Source organism: Poecilia formosa, unplaced genomic scaffold (assembly GCF_000485575.1).
Source record: "Poecilia formosa unplaced genomic scaffold, Poecilia_formosa-5.1.2 Scaffold344, whole genome shotgun sequence".
Lineage (NCBI taxonomy): Eukaryota > Metazoa > Chordata > Actinopteri > Cyprinodontiformes > Poeciliidae > Poecilia > Poecilia formosa.
In genome coordinates this window covers 481,677-500,287 of record NW_006800283.1, presented here as the reverse complement: position 1 = coordinate 500,287, position 18,611 = coordinate 481,677, and the positions used below count along the sequence as shown (strand labels likewise).

Below are 18,611 nucleotides of genomic sequence, written 5' to 3'. Positions count from 1 at the left end.
CGATACCAAAGCAACAAAAAACAAGTTTTGCAAAAATTAAATAAATAAATAAAGTGGGAGGCAGGCCATTTTGATTTTCTTTCTATGTTTTTATTGACAGATCATGAAAACATTTGATGTCGATGAAAAGTGTTGCAAAGGGCCCTGATGTCTTGATAACATCTGCTGTCAGATTTTTTTTTTCTTTTTAAAAAAGAAGACACTTCAACACTTGTACATGTGAGTAAATAATTCTCCGTTTATATAATTCAGATGAAACACAAGGCACTTGGAAAACGTTTGATATACCGATTACCGTAAAGTCATGTGCAAACAGGATAAATGAGCGCAGGTACTGGCCGCCTGTGGCCATTGTCGAACTCTTCTAGTTTGTTTTTTTTTTTAAGAAAAGGAAATGTTTCTTTCATCCTTTTAGCGTCTTTGGCATTGCTTAAATTGTAACTGGTGCTTCAAATTATTCCCTATATTTGAACAACAACAAAAAAAGAGAAAATAATAAAATGTACCCATTTTACACAGCAACAGACAAGTAAATAATTGCGATAATATTAGCAGTACAACTTTGGGCACACTGGCAGTGTGTGCTGGTTTAAGTAAAACATCAAAATTCCTAACATGCAAACTACATGCAGACGGGTTTTAATGTAGATGTTGTTGTTTTTCTTTTACACTCTGAGGATATCAAGATATCATTCAGTTTCTTAGAATCTGCTTTTCTTCATATTAACAGTCACTTGAAGCAGATGTGCATTTACACACACACACCTTTGTCTTTCTTGATGACCAATCCGTCGTTGAAAAGATGCCAGGCTGATCCTGCCTAGATCGTTGTCTTTGAATGCAGCGACAAATAAGCTATCGTTAAAAAAAGTTATCCCTAAATACAGGAGTTAACCATAACCCTACATTCAGTTGCGTCAAATTATTTTATTTTCCTATTGTGATCTGAAAAAGAAAGAAAAAAAAACATCACAATGTCTGTAAAATGATGCACTTTCTGTCTCGCCATCATGCACGAAAAGGTGCCAATTCGATTCAGAGGAGCTATAAGAGAAACTAAGCAACGATGCAGCTGAGATCCACAGTAGCAGTACTGATAGGTCGGTCAAGCATCTAGTGGAGTAAATCATAAATTATATATTTAATTAGACCTTTCGGGACTCTCCAGAGGGCTAATTAGTTTCCTTCCTGTGGGCCCGCGGGAGCCCTAAGGTGAGCTTTTCACACACAGCCACTTTTGTTCCAACACAAAAACCAAAGACACCCTGTTATCATGGCACAGGTGTTCTGTAGCACATGGAAAATTTAGATTGATAGAAGTTGTAAAGCTTTAACCGTACTGATCTCCCAATTAATCTCCAACCTATGTCGTATCACATTTTCGCCTTTTAAAAGTACCGTAATTTCCAGACTATAGGAGCTACTTTTTTCACACGCTTTGAACACTGCGATGCAGCTGGTATTTAGCCAAAGGGTTTCGAAAGGCTGGAGTGATGAAGAGGATGGCATAAGACGAAATTGACGTTGAGAGCGACAACAAACTTCTTCAGACTTTTTCTTTTGTTTTTTAAAGTTAGTGGGCGTGTCTTTCATTCGGATGCTCTCTGCAGTCTGGATGTTACGGTAATTCAAACCTGCTCCATTAAACAATCAATTAACTTAAGTAACTGATGCTAAAAAAAAAATAAAAACATTTTCATCACGTGGTGTGTTTTTGTTTTTCTTTTTACTGCCAGATAAATTCCACACAGTAACTATATTAAGTGTTGTGCCACTGTTTCGTAAGTGCAAAGACGCAGCCGATTTGTCAGGCAAAAGTCTGTGATAAATGTACCTGGAAATCATAAGAAAATCCAGTAAAGGGAAGGGATATACGGTACAGTGCAAATATTATAGACAGGTTCAGGAAAATATAAAATTAGAATGTTTTCAATATATACACACAATTGTTTTTTATAAGCAGAAGCCCAATTTCAAGGTGAGAAATTACAAAGTCAAATTTCTTTCAAGTCATAATATATCTTTTTTGTAACAACTGAAGTTAACACAGTTACTTGATTGTGTTATAAAATGGCATTATTTGCATGAAAAACATAATACTGCCCCTTTTAGAACCATGTGCAAGGGTACTTCTAGGAATTGATATTGTTTTGAAGGGAAACTCAAAGAGAACTCCCTCTTGTGTTTTTAAAAACATTCTTGTCCAGGCATGTCTGCAATGTTTGCACTGTACCATAACCGAGTAAGTTCATCCAAAACTCACAGATTTCCTAACTGTGCAATCAAGCCATGATAAGATGTCATTTGGTTCCATTAAAATCTGATCCTCCTCCAAAGCTGCGATATTCACAGTGGTTCTCACAGCTTAACTAACAGCTGTTGGCTTTAGGAAAAATGTGTTTGAGGGAACAATGACCCAAGACAAAGAATCCCCTGGTCTGGGTCCCTCTCCGACAGACAGATTGAGAGCCTCGCCCTCTTTTTTCCCCTCGTTTTCATTGTCTCCCTCTGGCTCCTTTCCTGTCACCTGACCCAGACCTCCCAGAGCTCCCAGCCCCAGCATAGACGCGGCAGAGAGCCTGAGGTGCAACAGCGCAGAATCGGAAAGGCCGAGCGGACTGATCCCACAGCGGCCGCCTCCACTCATGGAGAAGATGGGCGCTCCGTGGTGATCCAAGGCCCTGGAGTGGCAGAGAGCGGAGAGGGGCAAGGACGTTCCAAGGCTGCCAAGAAGAGCTGCCGCTGTCCCTGGAAGGATGACGTGCCCCCCGCCTACGGAGGGCAGCTCGGCGGGGTTTTGGTGCCCAGAGAACCCCAGCCCCATTCCAGTCCGCAGCCTGGGAGAAGGACCCGACTCCTGGGCGACAAAGTGGCCGTGGGCCTTGATGTGTTTCCGCAGTGAGCTGGGATCCGTGTAGCGTTTCAAACAGCCCGCCATCTTGCAGCAGTAAGGCTTGTCCACATAATGGGTGCGCGTGTGCTTGAAGCGGTCGCTGGAGTTGGAGTAGCGTTTGTTGCAGCCTTCATAAGGACAAATGTAGGGCTTCTCGCCTGGAAGTAAGAAGAGAAATAGATGTGAGAAGGTTGCCTGAAGGTTGCAAAACTTTGCAAGTAAAGCCTGGTGACCCGCCAGGCTTACAATACACTGGGGAGAAATCTTGGATTTGTTCAAGAACATTAATAAACGAACAGCATGATAAACAGCAATAAATTAACCAGACAGTTGTGGAGAAGCTTAAAATAGGGTTAGCTTCTATAACAACATGCAGCACTTTGAATATTTTACAAAGTTAACAGACTGAATAATGAGGAACATTAATAAGAGAAGCAGATCTATGTTAACTCTAGAGGAGCTGTAAAGATTCACAGCTCAGGTAAGTCTACACATTAACAGTATAACCTATAGCACTCTACAAGTCTGATCATAAATTCCCCTGACGCCACAGTGAAGGGCACACATCAGAAGTGAAGAAAATTATGATTTTAGTCATAAATTTTGTTTGCTTGTGTGTCTGGGTCCAAGTGACCTGCAAAAAAACAGGCCACATAGCATAGAAGACACATAGGGAAGATCTTTGGTTCTTCCCTCCCACTCCTTTGCTCTTGGTTGTCTCCCTGGAGCGAGATTGAAGACTGTTACAGGGAATCTTACTGGCTAAGCTCCAAGTGCAGCAAAAGTTGTTCAACAAAGGGTCCACTCAGGGTGGCTAAAAGGAAATTTGTTACACATGTATCTGTTTCTCAAACAGAAAGAAAATGTCGCTGTCTCTGATGCTTCTAAAGTCACATAAGGTAAGTAGGCAGCCATTTCCATTTAGACAAGCAAATATACCCATCAGAGAGAAATAATGAATGAAAATGTTACATCAATTGAGAAAATTTTAGCAACTGGTCATTGCTATGTTTCAATTCAACAAAAGAAGTTTATGTAGGAGGATGAAGATAAATATTCTGCAGCTGTCCAGATCGAGATTACAGAGTCACCATTATAAAACCTCAGCAGCTGGAGCAGGGGCCCCCGGGCCCAGGAGAGAGGAAGAGTTTCCATTCGTTTTAATGTCTGATTACAGACTGGAGAAAGTGGGCTCCCTCCTGTTGAGTAAGGTGCATGTAGAATAATAAAGAGGTGGTCCCCCTGTAAATTATATAGTAGGCTTGCCCAGTCATTGTTTCACTCATAGTTTTGCCGATATATTCTCCAACTGTTTTCTGGGTAAAACACACTAACCGATACGCTCCTTCTCTCCGTCCGTCCGCGCGTCCGTCTCCCCCCAAAACCCCCTGCGGAAGATACGTGAAAGAGCACACCTGCTGTACACACACAGGGGCCAGGTAATTATCCCCCCCCCCAACCCAACTTGTTCCGCCACTGAGCTGGAGGACTGGCCAACAGGACCTAATTTGCTTAATATATTTACCTAAACAAACTCCTGAAATTCCCTGCTTCTAAGGAATTAAAACGGATGACAGGTTCCAAGAAACTGTACCACGGTTAACATTGTTAATAAAGAACATTAGAAAGAAAGAAGAATACAGTGTATTGCAATGACAATTTGATGCAATGCCAAACATTACAGTCAGTGTATATCTTTACAGCAAGTCAATACTTTTGCAGTACTCTATAATGTTAATTTGAATAGTCTTTCGCATTTCGTATTCAGTTTGTTTAGATTTTCGGGTGGATGGGTGGCTCACCTGTGTGGGAGCGGGTATGAATCTTCAGGTTCTCCAGACGTGAAAAGCTCTTGTTGCAGGTGGGACAGTGGTGCGGCTTCTCGTTGGTGTGGGTGCGGATGTGAATCAGCATTTTGTACCTGCAGCGCAAACAACATAAAGTTACAACCGTCATACATGTGCTTTGCTGATGCTGTAGGTGTGTGCATCACCCAAAAAGATTTGGCTTAAAGAATTGCTCCTAACCGGGACATGAACTTTGGTGGGACACCATAGGTTTGTTTATTCGAATACTCTCAAACGTTCTTTCTGGACAACTTCTCTTTAAAAGGTCATTAACGTGGAAGATTAGTCCACACCCAATATATCCTTTTTCCAACAGGACATCCGGTGTGAATAGCTCAACCCTTTGTCCCTTGTGTGTGCGCCGTACCTGGCGTTGAAGCCTCTCCCGTTGCGGGCGCAGCCCTCCCACTGGCAGCAGTACCCAGAGTCTTTCTCGGGCTTGACGTGGAAGTCGTTAATGTGATCTACCAACTCCTGGAGTGAGTCGAAAAGCAGGTGACACTGGAGAGGACAGAAATCAGTGAGGATGTTGTACAAGACATTATGTGACAATAACTTATTGGTTAAATCAAGTCTGCCATATTTGCACAGGACAGTTCGGCAGCAAGGGAGTTCAAAGTGCTTTACATCACAGGAACATAAAATGTAGTTACTAATTATTAAACAAGCAATAAACTGCCATCATAAAAATCACAAAGCAATCACAAAGCAAACATTGACCAAGTATGTTGGTCAATGTTCCACTTACTGCTAATCAAAGGCAACTATCTAAACTAAAATCTAAACTAGTGACACTGATTTCAAGAAAGTCAGTGTTCCAGCGTGTTTGCAGTTTCCTCAAAGTTTTTTCCTGTTTTGGGTTTATTTCTTCTGTATTCATTACAGAATACAGAAGAAATCAGGTTCTTTTGATTAGATCAGCCTTGTTTCTGTTTTACTTTATTCAGTCCTTAGCTAGTGATTCTAGTTTGTTTATTTCTTGTGTCTAGTTATTCTTTTATATTAGATTTAATTTCCTAGTCCCCAGTGTACCAATACATGGTACACCATGATTAGGAGACTATAAAACACTGAGTGATGTTTCTCCATTCTTAGTTCTGGTTCTGGTTCACCTCTTGTCACGTTTTCTCAACCAACGATTGTTTTTCATTAAAACTGTATCTTACCCAGGATCCCCTGGAGATCAGCTCTCTACTTCCAAGACATATGAAAGCACCAGAAATGGTTTTAAATATATTTATACTCTATCCACTGCCTTTTATCTCAATGTGTAATCTCAATAATTCACATTTTAAATCAAAACACTAACCTTTATATATTATTATCCATGCGTAATAATTTCTAGGACTTTCTATTTACATTGACTCCTAATTTTACATTCACATTTTTTGATATTCAGTATTTTATTGTCAGGAATGGTATATAATATAGTTTAACTTTCTAACTCTTGGGAATCTTAGTCGTGTGGTTCACATGGTTGAATGAACATATGACGGGTTCATTCACCCTGTGTCAATCATTAGACATTGTTATAAAACTCAAACACTCTTCTAATTAAATTTCAGTGGGAGGTGTTGGAAAAATCTCCTGGCTATTTCTTGTAGACGTTATTTCAAAGCGAGTAAAAGTACACAATGCTTCACACTTGGCAGATATATATAACTGATTTTACAAATAAAAAACTTTGCTCAAAGTTCTCCAACATGTTATGCATAAGTGGCAGTTCAGTATTGGTTTCTGTTAAGTGTAATATTTAGTGCTTACTACTCTGTCTTTTCTTTTTCTATTTATTTGACTATTTGATATTAATGTTATTATTTACTTATACCACCACCTAGTGGCCAGAGTTACAGTTGCAGTTTTTTCCCCACACTTGAACATCAGACGTATCAGAAACGACTATTTCTTTAAATATTGAAAGATAATTTTAATCAGACCTTGCACAAACTGAGCAGGAATTTTACCTTCTTCCACCGACAGGCCAGCTGACCTTCCTGCGAGGGTTCTGGAGAAACGGCTTTCTCTCTGTGCTGGCCGATAAACACAGAGGAGGAAAAGCTGTAGCCCCTCTGCAGGCTCCTCATGGGGAAGTAGAATGGAAATCCGGGCTGAGAGGCTCCACCATCAACGCTGTGATGCCAAGACGCTTCCTACCAGAGGAGCCGATCACACGGAGAGAGGTTTGAGAGTTCACACAAACTGCCTTCACATTACACTAAAAATGAGTACTTCTATGAACGGAGGAAAAGTTCTTAACTTTAACCTGTTCTTTTGCACTTTTAAGATGCTTTAAAAATCTCTTAATACTTCCAGGCACTGTTAGGGATCGATTGAATTCAATAGTAATATTTTTCTTCTTCTATTTTTTAAAATCCCAAATGTTACAGCTGAACAACAAAAACATAAGGAAAAACTAGGAAAAAATCCATTGCTGTCCTTTTTGCAAATATGGAACAAATTTCTTTTTATAATCAAAAGACACAGTTTCTTTCTGTTGCATCTACTGCCCCCTACTGTTAGATCTGTTGTCTGACAGCTCCAAGAACTGTTTTGATGCTGTTGAAAATAGGAACATCGTTTAATAACTTAAAAAGAAAAGGAAACAGCAAAAATAATGATTCCTTTTGAAAAATGACAGATTGATCAAATTTATTTAAAAACAGAAACTGGGGATTGGCTTTTGGAGTGACTGAGACCAGTCAGTAAAGGGACTTAGAGAAGAAAAAGAAATCTTTGGAAAAACCTCTTAAAGTTGTCAGCTTAAAGTTTAATGGCTCAAAAAACGTTCTTGTGAGAGATTTAAGATTTAATCTTCAATAAAATAAAAATTAAAAAAACATGCTTTATTATTCATAGTTGAAGCACGTCTACAATTTGACTTATCTCCGATCTCTGAACAGCTGGACTCAGACAAATTAAATAGCATATTTCACTATTTAGAAGAAGAAGTCAGGGGTCGATGTGACGCACGTCAAGTGGATTTTTACTCAAGTTTACTGGATGAATCAAACGAGGACACAGATCTGAAGATTGTGGTGTTTTGTAAAATTTTGCAAAGAGCATTTTTCATTTCTGTTTGTGAAACAAATTTAAAGGCAAAATTCATTTTTAAGTTTAAAGATGTGACTCGGACTGCTGTGCAAAAGTAATAATTCAGAACAAAGTCAATCATAATCTACGATTGTATCATTTAATGTTTATAAATTAATAAAATAAGACTTTGCATGCTTTACTTGGACTAGGACAAGTCATGATGAAGTATCTTTATAGCTGTGGTTGCTGTGTTGTCTGGGATTTGCACTTGTAACTAGGCAACAAGTTTCCTCTTTTGGTGTACACGGCTCGCAAAACTGGGTTTTAAACCACACGTAATATTCTTTTATCTAAAAACTCTGTATTTTATTGCGTAATCTAAGTGTGTTTTACCTGACTTGACCTTCTTTGTTTTTGTGCAGCTGTGCAGAAAGCAGCTGAATCACCAGACGTCAAATTTTCCCGTCTCAAATCCAAGAGATTTTTTTTTAAATAAGAGATTAGCTTTTTCTTTAGTTTTTGTCCATTGGCGCCATATTAAGATTAGTTTTTAAATCTACCTACAGGTGTAAAAACAAACAAACAAACAAACAAAAAAAAACCAGTAAAATGCAGAATCTACCATTTCATAATTTATCAAACGAAAGACGTATTCACTATGGAAATGTGAATTTTAATTAAGTGTATATTTCTTTTAAGATGACGGTAAAGAAAGAAGAAAACAATCGGTGGTCCTGCTACCTAGCCTAGCATTCACAACACGCTCCGCCAGCTAGTAGAGAGCAAGAGGGGAACTGGAGTGGGAGTGAGCAACGCCACACCAGATTGTGATTGACAGCAATGAGACCCGCCTCCTGGCTCTGATTGGTTGTTTCTAGTTAGCAATGAGAGAAGTCAGAGGAGCTCAGTTTTTTTTTTCACAGATTACCTGTCTCCTGCCAAACTGTCACAACATATAGTGACAGTTTCAACACACATGTAAAACTATACATATGTTTTGTTTTGTTTTTTTTTAAAGTTACATACTGCAGCTTTAAAGTCAACAGTCAAAATGGTTTCAAGCTAAATACACACTCAGTGCTGCCGTGGCCGTCTGATGTGACTGTGTGCATGTCGCTGTGTGTCACTGTGCAACCTGCGGCTCTTACCCGAGAGAAGAGGTGAGGCTGCGGGCTGCTGCTGCTGCTGCTGCTGCTGCTGCTGCTGTGAGGGGACTCCAGGGGCGATGGAGGGCAGGGGGACGAGGGGGAGGACGGAGACGGAGACAGGGAGAGGGCCCGCTGAGAAGACGGGGACATGCTGAGGTCCATGGCTGGAGGGGTGAAGCAGCAGCCGGGTCGCTCCTGAGAAGACTGGGAATCTGGATCGGAAAGTTAGAGGTTAAACTTTAGTCTGTTTTATGTCAGACTATCAAGCGGTTTGCATGGGCCTGTATAATCACATTTACACTAAGTGGTTCCTGCGGGTGCTTTAATTGACCTTTAACTTTTAAGTGTTTAAGCTTTAAATTCTGTTTTTGTTTTTTTGTAATTTTTCTTTCTCACCTCAGCTGACTTTGACCAGTCAGACTATTTAGGTCAAATTTCTTTAAGCTTTTCAGATCTTTTTCCCCCAACCTGTAACTGTGTTAGCAGATTTATTCATGCAGCAGCACTTTAGTTTGACTTTAAATGTATCAATAATTCCGGACAATTAATATCCCATCGAGCCAAAGAAGAATATGACAAAGAATATTTTTAAACAATTTTATACACCAAAAATAAATGCATTATCTTTGTAATCTTTATGTTTTATTTAGTATTTAGTATTCAGTATTATAAGTCTTAAAAGTCTTTAACTATTTACTGTTCAATTCCAGTTACATAAAAACAATATGTGTTTTGTTTGCTGATCTAATACTAAATTAAGTGGAGGTTGTTCATTTGAATGTAGCAGTTGGTTCCAGTGAATAAATAGAAAAATGAGGAAAATCCTCTGATATTCTGGTGAACAACAAAATGCACAAAATATGGAACACTATGCATATTCAACACTTGGGGGCGCCATATCTCCATAGATTCCACATACATAAAAGTAATAGAAGATTTCTTCATGATTAAACTGACAGTCATTTCTATAATTTTATCTGGAGTTTGTGTAACCCCCATTTCTGATGCTGCCCTGAGCAACTTCCCACCTGCCTAACACAGTCATTCTGTAAATTAAAAATATGCGTTAAATGAGGCTCATTTAAACAAACTGGAAGCACCTTTTGAAAATAATCTTCAAGCAGGTATTAAACACACTTTTCTTTAAGCCCACATTTCTATGTTAAATTGATTGTATTTTTTTATTGGTTTGATGTAAAATTCTTATATAAAGTGAAGTTTTTATTAGCTGTAGCCAGAAAATCCTTATAATTAACAGAAATAAAAGCTTGAAGACATCAGTTTGTGCATAATCTATAAGATGTGTTTCACTTAGTGAATTTAGTTACTGAAATAAATGAACTTTTCAATAATGTTAATGGGTCGCTATTTCACAAACCACCACTATTTACTATTTACTATTTATCATGACTTGTTTTCATTTGCTAAACAAGTCATGATTTAGCATAACTTCAATCACCAGATATCAGGAAAATGTTTTTAGTACAATCCTTGGTTTGTGTAGAATATGCATCAACAGGCTTTAGTTGGTGTTAATATCCAAAGTGATTTAGAGCTTATCAGTAGGGTTAATACTTAAATGTTAACAAGTCAGACCTTGGTCTCTGAAGTTGCTTTGAGTCACTTAGATTCTCATAAGCTCAGAGTTTTGATCCATCTTCAGATAGTAGACATGTTGGAATTTAGTACTTTAAAATCACATTCCTATATATTTTTTTTCTTTTGTATTGTTGCAATAACGCCCCCTATGGGAAATAATTACTTTCATAACAGTTCCTTAATTCATGATTGACCACATATTTCTTTTGATGATCAGAAGGAGTTTCTTTTTCCTGAACTATAGAACTGATTGTGTGGGCCTTCTTTTTTAAAAAAAAACTATTTATGGTTCCATCTGTTTTTGACCGGAGCACAAACAGCTTGTATGCACATGTGGGGACTTACTTAAGCAAACAAGAAGCACCTGACCGCAACGTGGAGCTGCATAGACCTGCGGCATTTTTTGTTCACCAAAGTAAACAAATTAATCGTTCAATTATAGCATAATTTAAAGAAAGAAAATGAAAAAGCAAAGTATCTTTTGCTAAATGTATTTGATAGAATAATGAAAGACTCAAGTTATCTGCCATACTTGAATATCAGTTATTTAAGTTATTTTATAGTCCTATTGGTAACAAATAACCTAAAATTTATATAAATAGATATATATTAGCTATATGTTAGCCCCAGTAATAATATTAACATTAACCCAAAATATAATCCTACATCCTTATTTAAAAAGGATTAATTCCACATAAAATACTTATAGAAATATCTACACAAATCACTTTTTTAGCCTTACACCGTGTTCACGTGTCACAGCTGCAATTTGACAAAGTTTTTCCACTTCTTCCTAATTAGCTTGAAAACTACATTTCTTTCCGACTTAATAAACACCATTCTCTGATTCGGTTTCCACCTCTGCCCCGGGTGTGGTCTGGACGTGCCTCGGTGCTTAGTGGGAAGTCTGGTTTGGAGACAAACGTATGATTCTGTCTGCATCAGCTGCAGTTTTCTTTGGGTCACTTCATGTCGGTGTCACGCTCAACTCATTAGAGCCGACGCTTCCAAATCTGCTGACAATCCACCTCTGTGTGAGGAGCAAACTTCTATTGGATTTACAATATTAGGTTACCGGAGAAGTGAGAACAGGGAATTGGTTTTGTTAAAGACTCATTGTGACACCAGGCATCATCAATGCCACGCGGATGCCTGACTTGACCCAATCTTTCTATTAACTGAGCTGGTAGAGCTTCAGTCATCCGGGTTGGTTACCTGGTGAGGAGGGCGGCGATGGGAAGGTGGTGTACTGCAGGCGTGGCCTTGAGGTGTGGAGAGGAGCACAGATCGATGAGGGACAGGACCTCTTTCCAAACTTCACAGGACCGCCCATTCGTCCAGAGGGAAGCTTCAGGTCCAGCGGCTCGTCCAGAGAAAGCATGGCTGCTGAAGACTGGTGCCTTGAGACGGGAAAAACAGGCATTAAACCCAAAACAAAGGCAATTAAATCCTCAGCGAGAAATACTTTGAAATTCTTTCAGCTGAGGCATAAACAACATGGCGGTGTTTGAATCTTGTTTTGATATTTTAATGGTTCAGGGCTTGTTTTTCTCCACATCTGTGTCACATGTGTGTCAACTGGTTCGTCCTCCACGTGAAGAACATTTTTAAACAACTTTTCTGTCTGCAACAGTGGATTTCAAATCTCATAATGTGCAGCAGCAGCTGCGTTTCCATTGACCATGTAATTGTCCGATTTGACATTTAGAAAATAAATTTGACTAATGGAAAAACGGCAATTTTGAAAAACTTTTGACACTAAGACGTATCAAAATTGGTTTATTTTGCAGAACTGCACTGGAAACACTTTTTTTCTTGCATCAGACGAGTTACGTGATCAACAACTGGATGTTGAAGACGATAAGAAGTGGTTGGAGGATGATGGTAGGAACCCGGTTGTATCCGGGATCTTGTTCTTTTAGTCACAAACCATATCTCATGAACATAGACTAGGGACAAAAAAATAAGTAGAAAGGAGCAAACCCTCACTCCATCTGTCCATCGTCAAAGGAGGGAACCCTTTGGCAGGGAGCCGACACCATCCTACACCCCTTGAACAAGACACTACAGTACATGGCCTACTAACTGAGGTTGAGACTAACTTCCCAGCAGAAAGGAGCAGTCACCCCTTTTTCCAGTTGACCACAAGACCTTATCCCTCCTCACATTCTGCTGCAAACCACCTCAGGGCACCCTGAAGGTCATGACTTAAAGATCCCAACAGAACTACATCATCTGCAAATGGCTCATTTTAAACCTTGATGTTACCAGATACTCTCCTCTCCACGGCAAGTGTTGAGATCCTGTCCATAAACACCACAAGCAGGATTTGGGCATAAGCTCAAGTTTATGTCACAAATGCAGCCACAGAATTTGCCTTGCTTACACAAGGACCTGATAGTCCTTAAAGGCATCCCTCTTATGCGCCGTACTACCACAGCCTCCCCACAAAACACCTCGGGGGGGACAGGGTCGAAGGCCCTCTCCAGAACCACAAAGTACCGGAGAGCCGAGTTCCTGTGACGCTGTCGGCAGCTTTGCAAGAGATAATTATCTTGTCCACTGTTCCGAGGCAGGGATGAGAACCGCTCTCCGTCTCTTGAATTCAAGGTTCAGCAGTTGGTCAGAGCCTCGTCTCTAAAGAGAGTCCTGGTGGGACGAGGTACCACGACCTTTACACACATTCCTGGCCCAACTCACCTCAATCAAACCTATTTATTTATTGTCACAGCCTCATTCCTGAGGGAGCCTTACAAGTGGGACCTGCTTGTTACTGGAACACAATCTCCTATCCCCTTTCCTACCGACTGGTACCACAGGAATTGTCTGCATCCTCTACATGACATTTAAGAGGTGTCTCAACCAAAACTAAGGTCCTGACATCAGGGAGTTTATTTAGTCTCTCAGCATTCCTCTATGGTGGCCATATTTGGGAGATCTTCAAAGCACTCCTTCAACCAATCAGCAGTGTCCTGCATGTCTCCAGCCTGGCATTGTCCCAGGTTTCCCTTTCTAAGCTGTTAAACGGTCTTCCAAAACTTTCTTGAGCCAAATTGAGTGCCCTTCTCCACATCCTACATACGTTCCTCCGATGACAGAGATTTTGCTTCTGACATTCTGGCCACACAACACCCGAGTCCGTCAGATTCAACCAGATGTTAAAGCTTCCTCCCTCAGCCCAACAGCGAAACCCTAAAACACAGGCAGATCAACTTATACAGTCCCCAAAAACATTTTACTTTCCAAGTAAAGGGAGCTAAATTGTGTAAATGTAGACACCCCATAGATTTTCTCTTTCCCCTTCCAGATCTGAAGGTTTAAGTGTGAGTGTTAACTTTTATCCGAGGTCAGTCTCTCATTTAACAGGATGAGGAAAATCTGATTCATAGGTCAAGCCACATGTCTGGTGAGCAGCTATCAAAACAACTTCATTCTCACACTCGGAGATGTTGGCCAATCACAGGGTTAGTTGTGTCAGATTTGTGCTAAAAGGGACAGTCACTCCAAACAAGGATGTTTAGAGAACAAATTATTTATTTAGCATAGTGTTTAAAGTGGATATACTTTCTTGATATACAACAAAGTATTTCATTTATTTACTGTGAAGAATGTACAGCTCTGATATGGGCAACATGGGCAACTACCCAGGGCAGCATGAGCGCCCCCCGAACCCTTTTGTGCTTCACCAAACTAGGTTAAAAAAAAAAGAAAAAAAAAGAAAATAAATAAATTCTTTATAATTACTTGTCAACTCAAAAAGCTGACAAAGACAATTTTGTGTTTATTAGAACCACAAAAGCAAACTGCACAGTTTGCAGCTTCTAAATGTCTTTAACTCTCCTGGAAGAATAATCTGGGAAGTATATGTATGCAAAAAAAAAAGTACATGCACATAAATTATACAATTAATCCAAAGGTAATAAAGCTACAGTGTAAATGACTACAAACGAGGAACAAAACAAGTAACAAATGAAAACCTTTGCTCTTTGTTAATGCCACATAGCTCATTACTCTAACCTAACAATCCACTTCTGAGAAAGGTCTGAGTTCCTCTAGTGATGCATCACAGAAAAACACATCTGTCTCTAAGGTCAGTTGTTGTTCAGTTTCTGAGGGAAAACCTCATGATAGTTATCGTGATATTAAACTGTTCCTCTGCATTTCTGCGGTCGGCTCTTAAGTGGCTCGACAAGATTTTGCAGTAGCGTTTTCATTTGTTAAGGTTGAACCCTGCGACTGAGGCATGAGTCAAAAAGATCTCTCAATCCATGACTCACCACTGCGCTCCTGTTGAACAGTGACTCAAGATTCGGATAGTGGCTTCAAAGTGAAAGCGTTGCGGGGAGAAGCCAAAAACGGGAAGAAGCCGTGGTAAGGTGGAAAAATCTTGCAGGAGAGTAAAAATGGTTAGCAGCTGCTGGAAAAGCTGACAGCACTGATGGGTTTATCTTTGCAATTTTACATCGTGGTGACAGTCGCATGCATGCAGGAGAAGATGCACACTTTACTTCATGTAAGACTGAGCAGCACTTTGTGTGCATTTTACTTTCAAGGGATCAACGAGGGGAAGTTGTTTCCTAAAATGACTTGCTTTTGGTTTTACGAAATAAAAACAAAAAATCTAGTTGCACCAGCAGTGTAAAAATTAATCTTCTGTCTGTTTAAAATGGGGAGGCTCCATTTAAAGGGGCAGTATTGTGTATCTGTCATTAGTGGCATTTTATAGCACAATCAAGTAGCTATGTTCAGTTAAAAGAAATTTGATGTTGTAACTTTAACACCTTCAAATTGGGCCTCTGTCTCTTTAAAAACTCCTCCTCTTTCTGAAACTCCACCTTCAGGAGTTTCTGGTTGTTGTAAAGTCATCACTACATCGCTCCTCTATTAACCGTTTAGCAGCGTTTCAATGGAAGCAGCTCGTATAATGAACTCAGCAGATTCTCTGTTCCACCAGGTGGTTGCTATTTACGGCTGGCTAGTCTGAAGGAGCTGAGTGGGCAGAAGCTCAGCTTGGAAACTGGAGCTTCGTTGTCGAAGGCGACTCTCGGTCCAACCAGGCATTTTGCACGGTTGAATGGTTGCTACGGGAGATTAACGGATTTCTCAAATATGCGTGAAAGAGTGTATAACACACTGTCCCTTTAAAACTTTTATGCTTTTAACTCTGTGGTAATTTATCCCTTAAGGCGTCAAGTTGAATTAGTTAAACGGTTTTATTGAACATTTCTGGTTGTCGTAAAGTCATGTTGTGACCATAACAGTTCCGGCAGTGATTGCTTTGGCTGAACAGCATATCGACAATATATTGTTATTGCAGTAGCAGTGTTAAGAACATGGCCAAGGACATTGGCCTGTTTGGGACCTAATATTCACCACCTTTTATATTTAGTGGGTCTTAAATTTGCTTCCGTCCCAAACCCACAGAGGAACCGCTCTCTGAGCTGCCTCTCGTCATTTATGCAGGGTTCCCACACAGCTTTCATGGAGAAATTCCAGACTTTTCCAGACCCAGTTTTCCTGAGATTATATTGGAGAGAGGGATAAGAGTTTTGCCTTTACGTTCTTTAGTTGTGCAGACTGATTTAAAAGAAAATGTATAGAGGATTGAAAACACATGGAACATGGATGTAATCCGCCTCTTGACCAATCGGCACCAGCCAGAAAAAATGGAAAATGGATGGATGTTGTGATAAAACTCAAAGTCACAAAATATCCCGGGAAAGGAGATTTTTACTCATTTTGAGTTTCAGAGATATAGGGTAAGTTCAACCTGCACATCAAAATAATAATAATAATAATGTTAGTAACTTCTTCCAGAATTTGGATTAAATTTAATTTTCCTTCAGGATGAAATCTCAATAAAAACATAATCTGAACCTGCAGATGCAGAACACTGGAATTCATTCACCGTCAGAGTTTCCAGGTAATCTCTCCCATGCCACAAAGGTGAGTTGAATGCAGGATTTATGAATCCTTGAAATTAAAAAAACAATTTCATTAGGGTTAGAAGTAACCATAGAGAGAGGACACTGCTAGAGGAATCTCTCTCCCAGGTTTTTATCTTATCGAGGGCGGCGTTTTTCCCTCCCTCACACACACTTTGCAACACTCTTGCAAGCGGTAAGACTGAGCACTCAAGCTGGTACAAACACAAGAAACGACCCGCGGGAGATTAAAGATTCTCGGCCGTTACTTTTTATGTGGGGAAATGTTTAAGGTGGCACTCACATTTCGGCATTTTCTTCCTCTGAACTAAACCTATTCCACAGCGGATTACGTTTTCAGGACAAAATGTCACGACGACGGTACCGTTTAAGAAGAAAACCGACTTTGTGATTCTGCAAAAACTGGAAGTTGACCTCCGTTTAAACCCCCCATCAGCTCGCATATTTTCTCTTAGATAAAGAGGAAAATTACAACGAAATGCAGCTCTAAAGAGAGAGAGAGAGAAAAAAAACTCATTAGTCCACCATTGCTCACATTGTTGACTAATGCAGCCCAGTCCGCCATGCCAACTTTAGATTACACTCAGATGTTTATTCCAAATTCCTTCCTGGAACGTCACAGTAAGACCAACGAGGCAAAGCAGAGGAGCGACAATCCAGCCTTTCTAAAACGCAAAGAAACAAAGTCAGAATTTGAGCTGTTATTGGTTAGCTTTTTCTTCAAAATTTGCCAGCAAATCTGTCTTGGAAACTTTTTTTTTTTTTACTTGAAACCCTGCACCCCAAGTGGAAAACTTTCAGCAGGCATCTGTTTTTTCTGGACACAACTTTTTCAGCCTCTTAAATGGCACCAGACACGGGTTTGAACGTAGGTTTTTTTTTGTGCTACACAGCTGCTAAACCTAAACTGGGTGTCCCGCTGCACGGCTCGCTAATGACAGCTGGCAGCGACAATGTTTCTTGATTTACATTTTTTTTTTTTTTTTAACTGGCTGGATTTGAACCAGCAACATGCGCGCCTCCTCCCTCGGGCTCCCAGAAACTCGCTGTCGCCACAAATTCTTCCGCAATCACTGACACAATCCCCCGGCAGAATATAAGGCAGAGGCTAAACCACAATGAAGTCAGTGTTTAGGGTCCCGGCTGCTCTCTTTGCCAACTTCTTCACCACACTGGTTTCTCGTTCCGCTGCAACCTCACTGACTTTTCTCATGCACACACTCGCATACGGACTGCTGCTTGAGACGCACCGTTGAGGCACGCACATACGCCGTCGGTCCTTCGCCACATGCGTCCAGACACGCACTCCCACCAGAGTCACGCTATGCCGGAAAGACTCTCAGCAATGCCCAAACCTCCAACCTCCAGCAGCTTTCCCCCTCAAAGCCCTGCAACATGTCTCACAACTTCCATCCCTAGCAGAGCACAGACTGTGACTATAAGAAGACTTGCATTTAAGAATACTGCATTTGGTCCTGCAAATGTGCACTCTCAAACTCTAAGGGCTGCAAACGTTTAGGTGCACAGGTCTCCAGGAACTTGCGCAAGGGTTGGCTTTGAGACGCCGCAAAGCACATGAGCTTTTTTTCTCATGAACTCCTACACAGTTAAAACATCCATGACATGTCACACTTAATGGAGTCCAACTCGAGCTCAGGTACGACGCACACACTCATCAGGCTTTCCACCTCTCACAGGAAACATTTGCTTCTACGGTCGCCCTGGTCTGGCCTCTCCCTCCCTGTAATTTTTTTCTACTCCCTCCTCTCTTGTCTTCCCTCCCTCTAACTCCTTCCTGTGGTTTTCCTCTCCCAATTCACCAGCAGAGCATACCTCTCCTGTTCCCCGCTCCTCCCTCATCTCTCTTCCTCCTCCTGCCCTCCCCTCGCCTCTCTCACATACTTTATTCTCCAGTGCATTTTTAACTCCCTTCTTTCATTCCTTTCCAGTTTCTTGGATCGTGTGTGTGTTTGCAGCTTTTCCTTTTGCTTTATGGACATAGCGCCACATGTAATGTTTTATAAGTGTTATGAAACTTAATATATTCCGTTAGAACTCTATAAAAGTGCGGGACGAAAACAGTCAAGATTGCTTGATCTGCCAAGCACAGAAGGATTGAGGGAGATTGGGATCAACGACAGCTCGT

At 40.4% G+C, this 18,611-nt stretch overlaps 1 protein-coding gene and 1 long non-coding RNA gene across 2 annotated transcripts in view; both read right to left on the bottom strand.

Moving 5' to 3' along the window:
* Nucleotides 1-194: 194 nt before the first annotated feature.
* LOC107833209 (uncharacterized) lies at nt 195-2,037 on the bottom strand. Its single transcript, XR_001658922.1, has 2 exons — nt 1,704-2,037; nt 195-1,673 (listed from the first exon to the last, which is right to left on the bottom strand). It is a non-coding gene; the product is annotated as an uncharacterized LOC107833209 (long non-coding RNA).
* Nucleotides 2,038-2,190: 153 nt separating this feature from the next.
* LOC103153260 (zinc finger protein GLIS2-like) overlaps nt 2,191-18,611 on the bottom strand; it is a 30,008-nt gene continuing 13,587 nt past the window's right edge. The window contains exons 2-7 of the mRNA XM_016661834.1: nt 11,736-11,921; nt 8,922-9,133; nt 6,705-6,890; nt 5,108-5,241; nt 4,696-4,814; nt 2,191-3,051 (exon numbers count right to left, since the gene is read on the bottom strand). Of these exons, the coding sequence (XP_016517320.1) occupies nt 2,366-3,051; nt 4,696-4,814; nt 5,108-5,241; nt 6,705-6,890; nt 8,922-9,133; nt 11,736-11,901 (1,503 nt within the window). The 5' untranslated portion in view covers nt 11,902-11,921 and the 3' untranslated portion in view covers nt 2,191-2,365. The remainder of the gene's footprint in view (nt 3,052-4,695; nt 4,815-5,107; nt 5,242-6,704; nt 6,891-8,921; nt 9,134-11,735; nt 11,922-18,611) is intronic.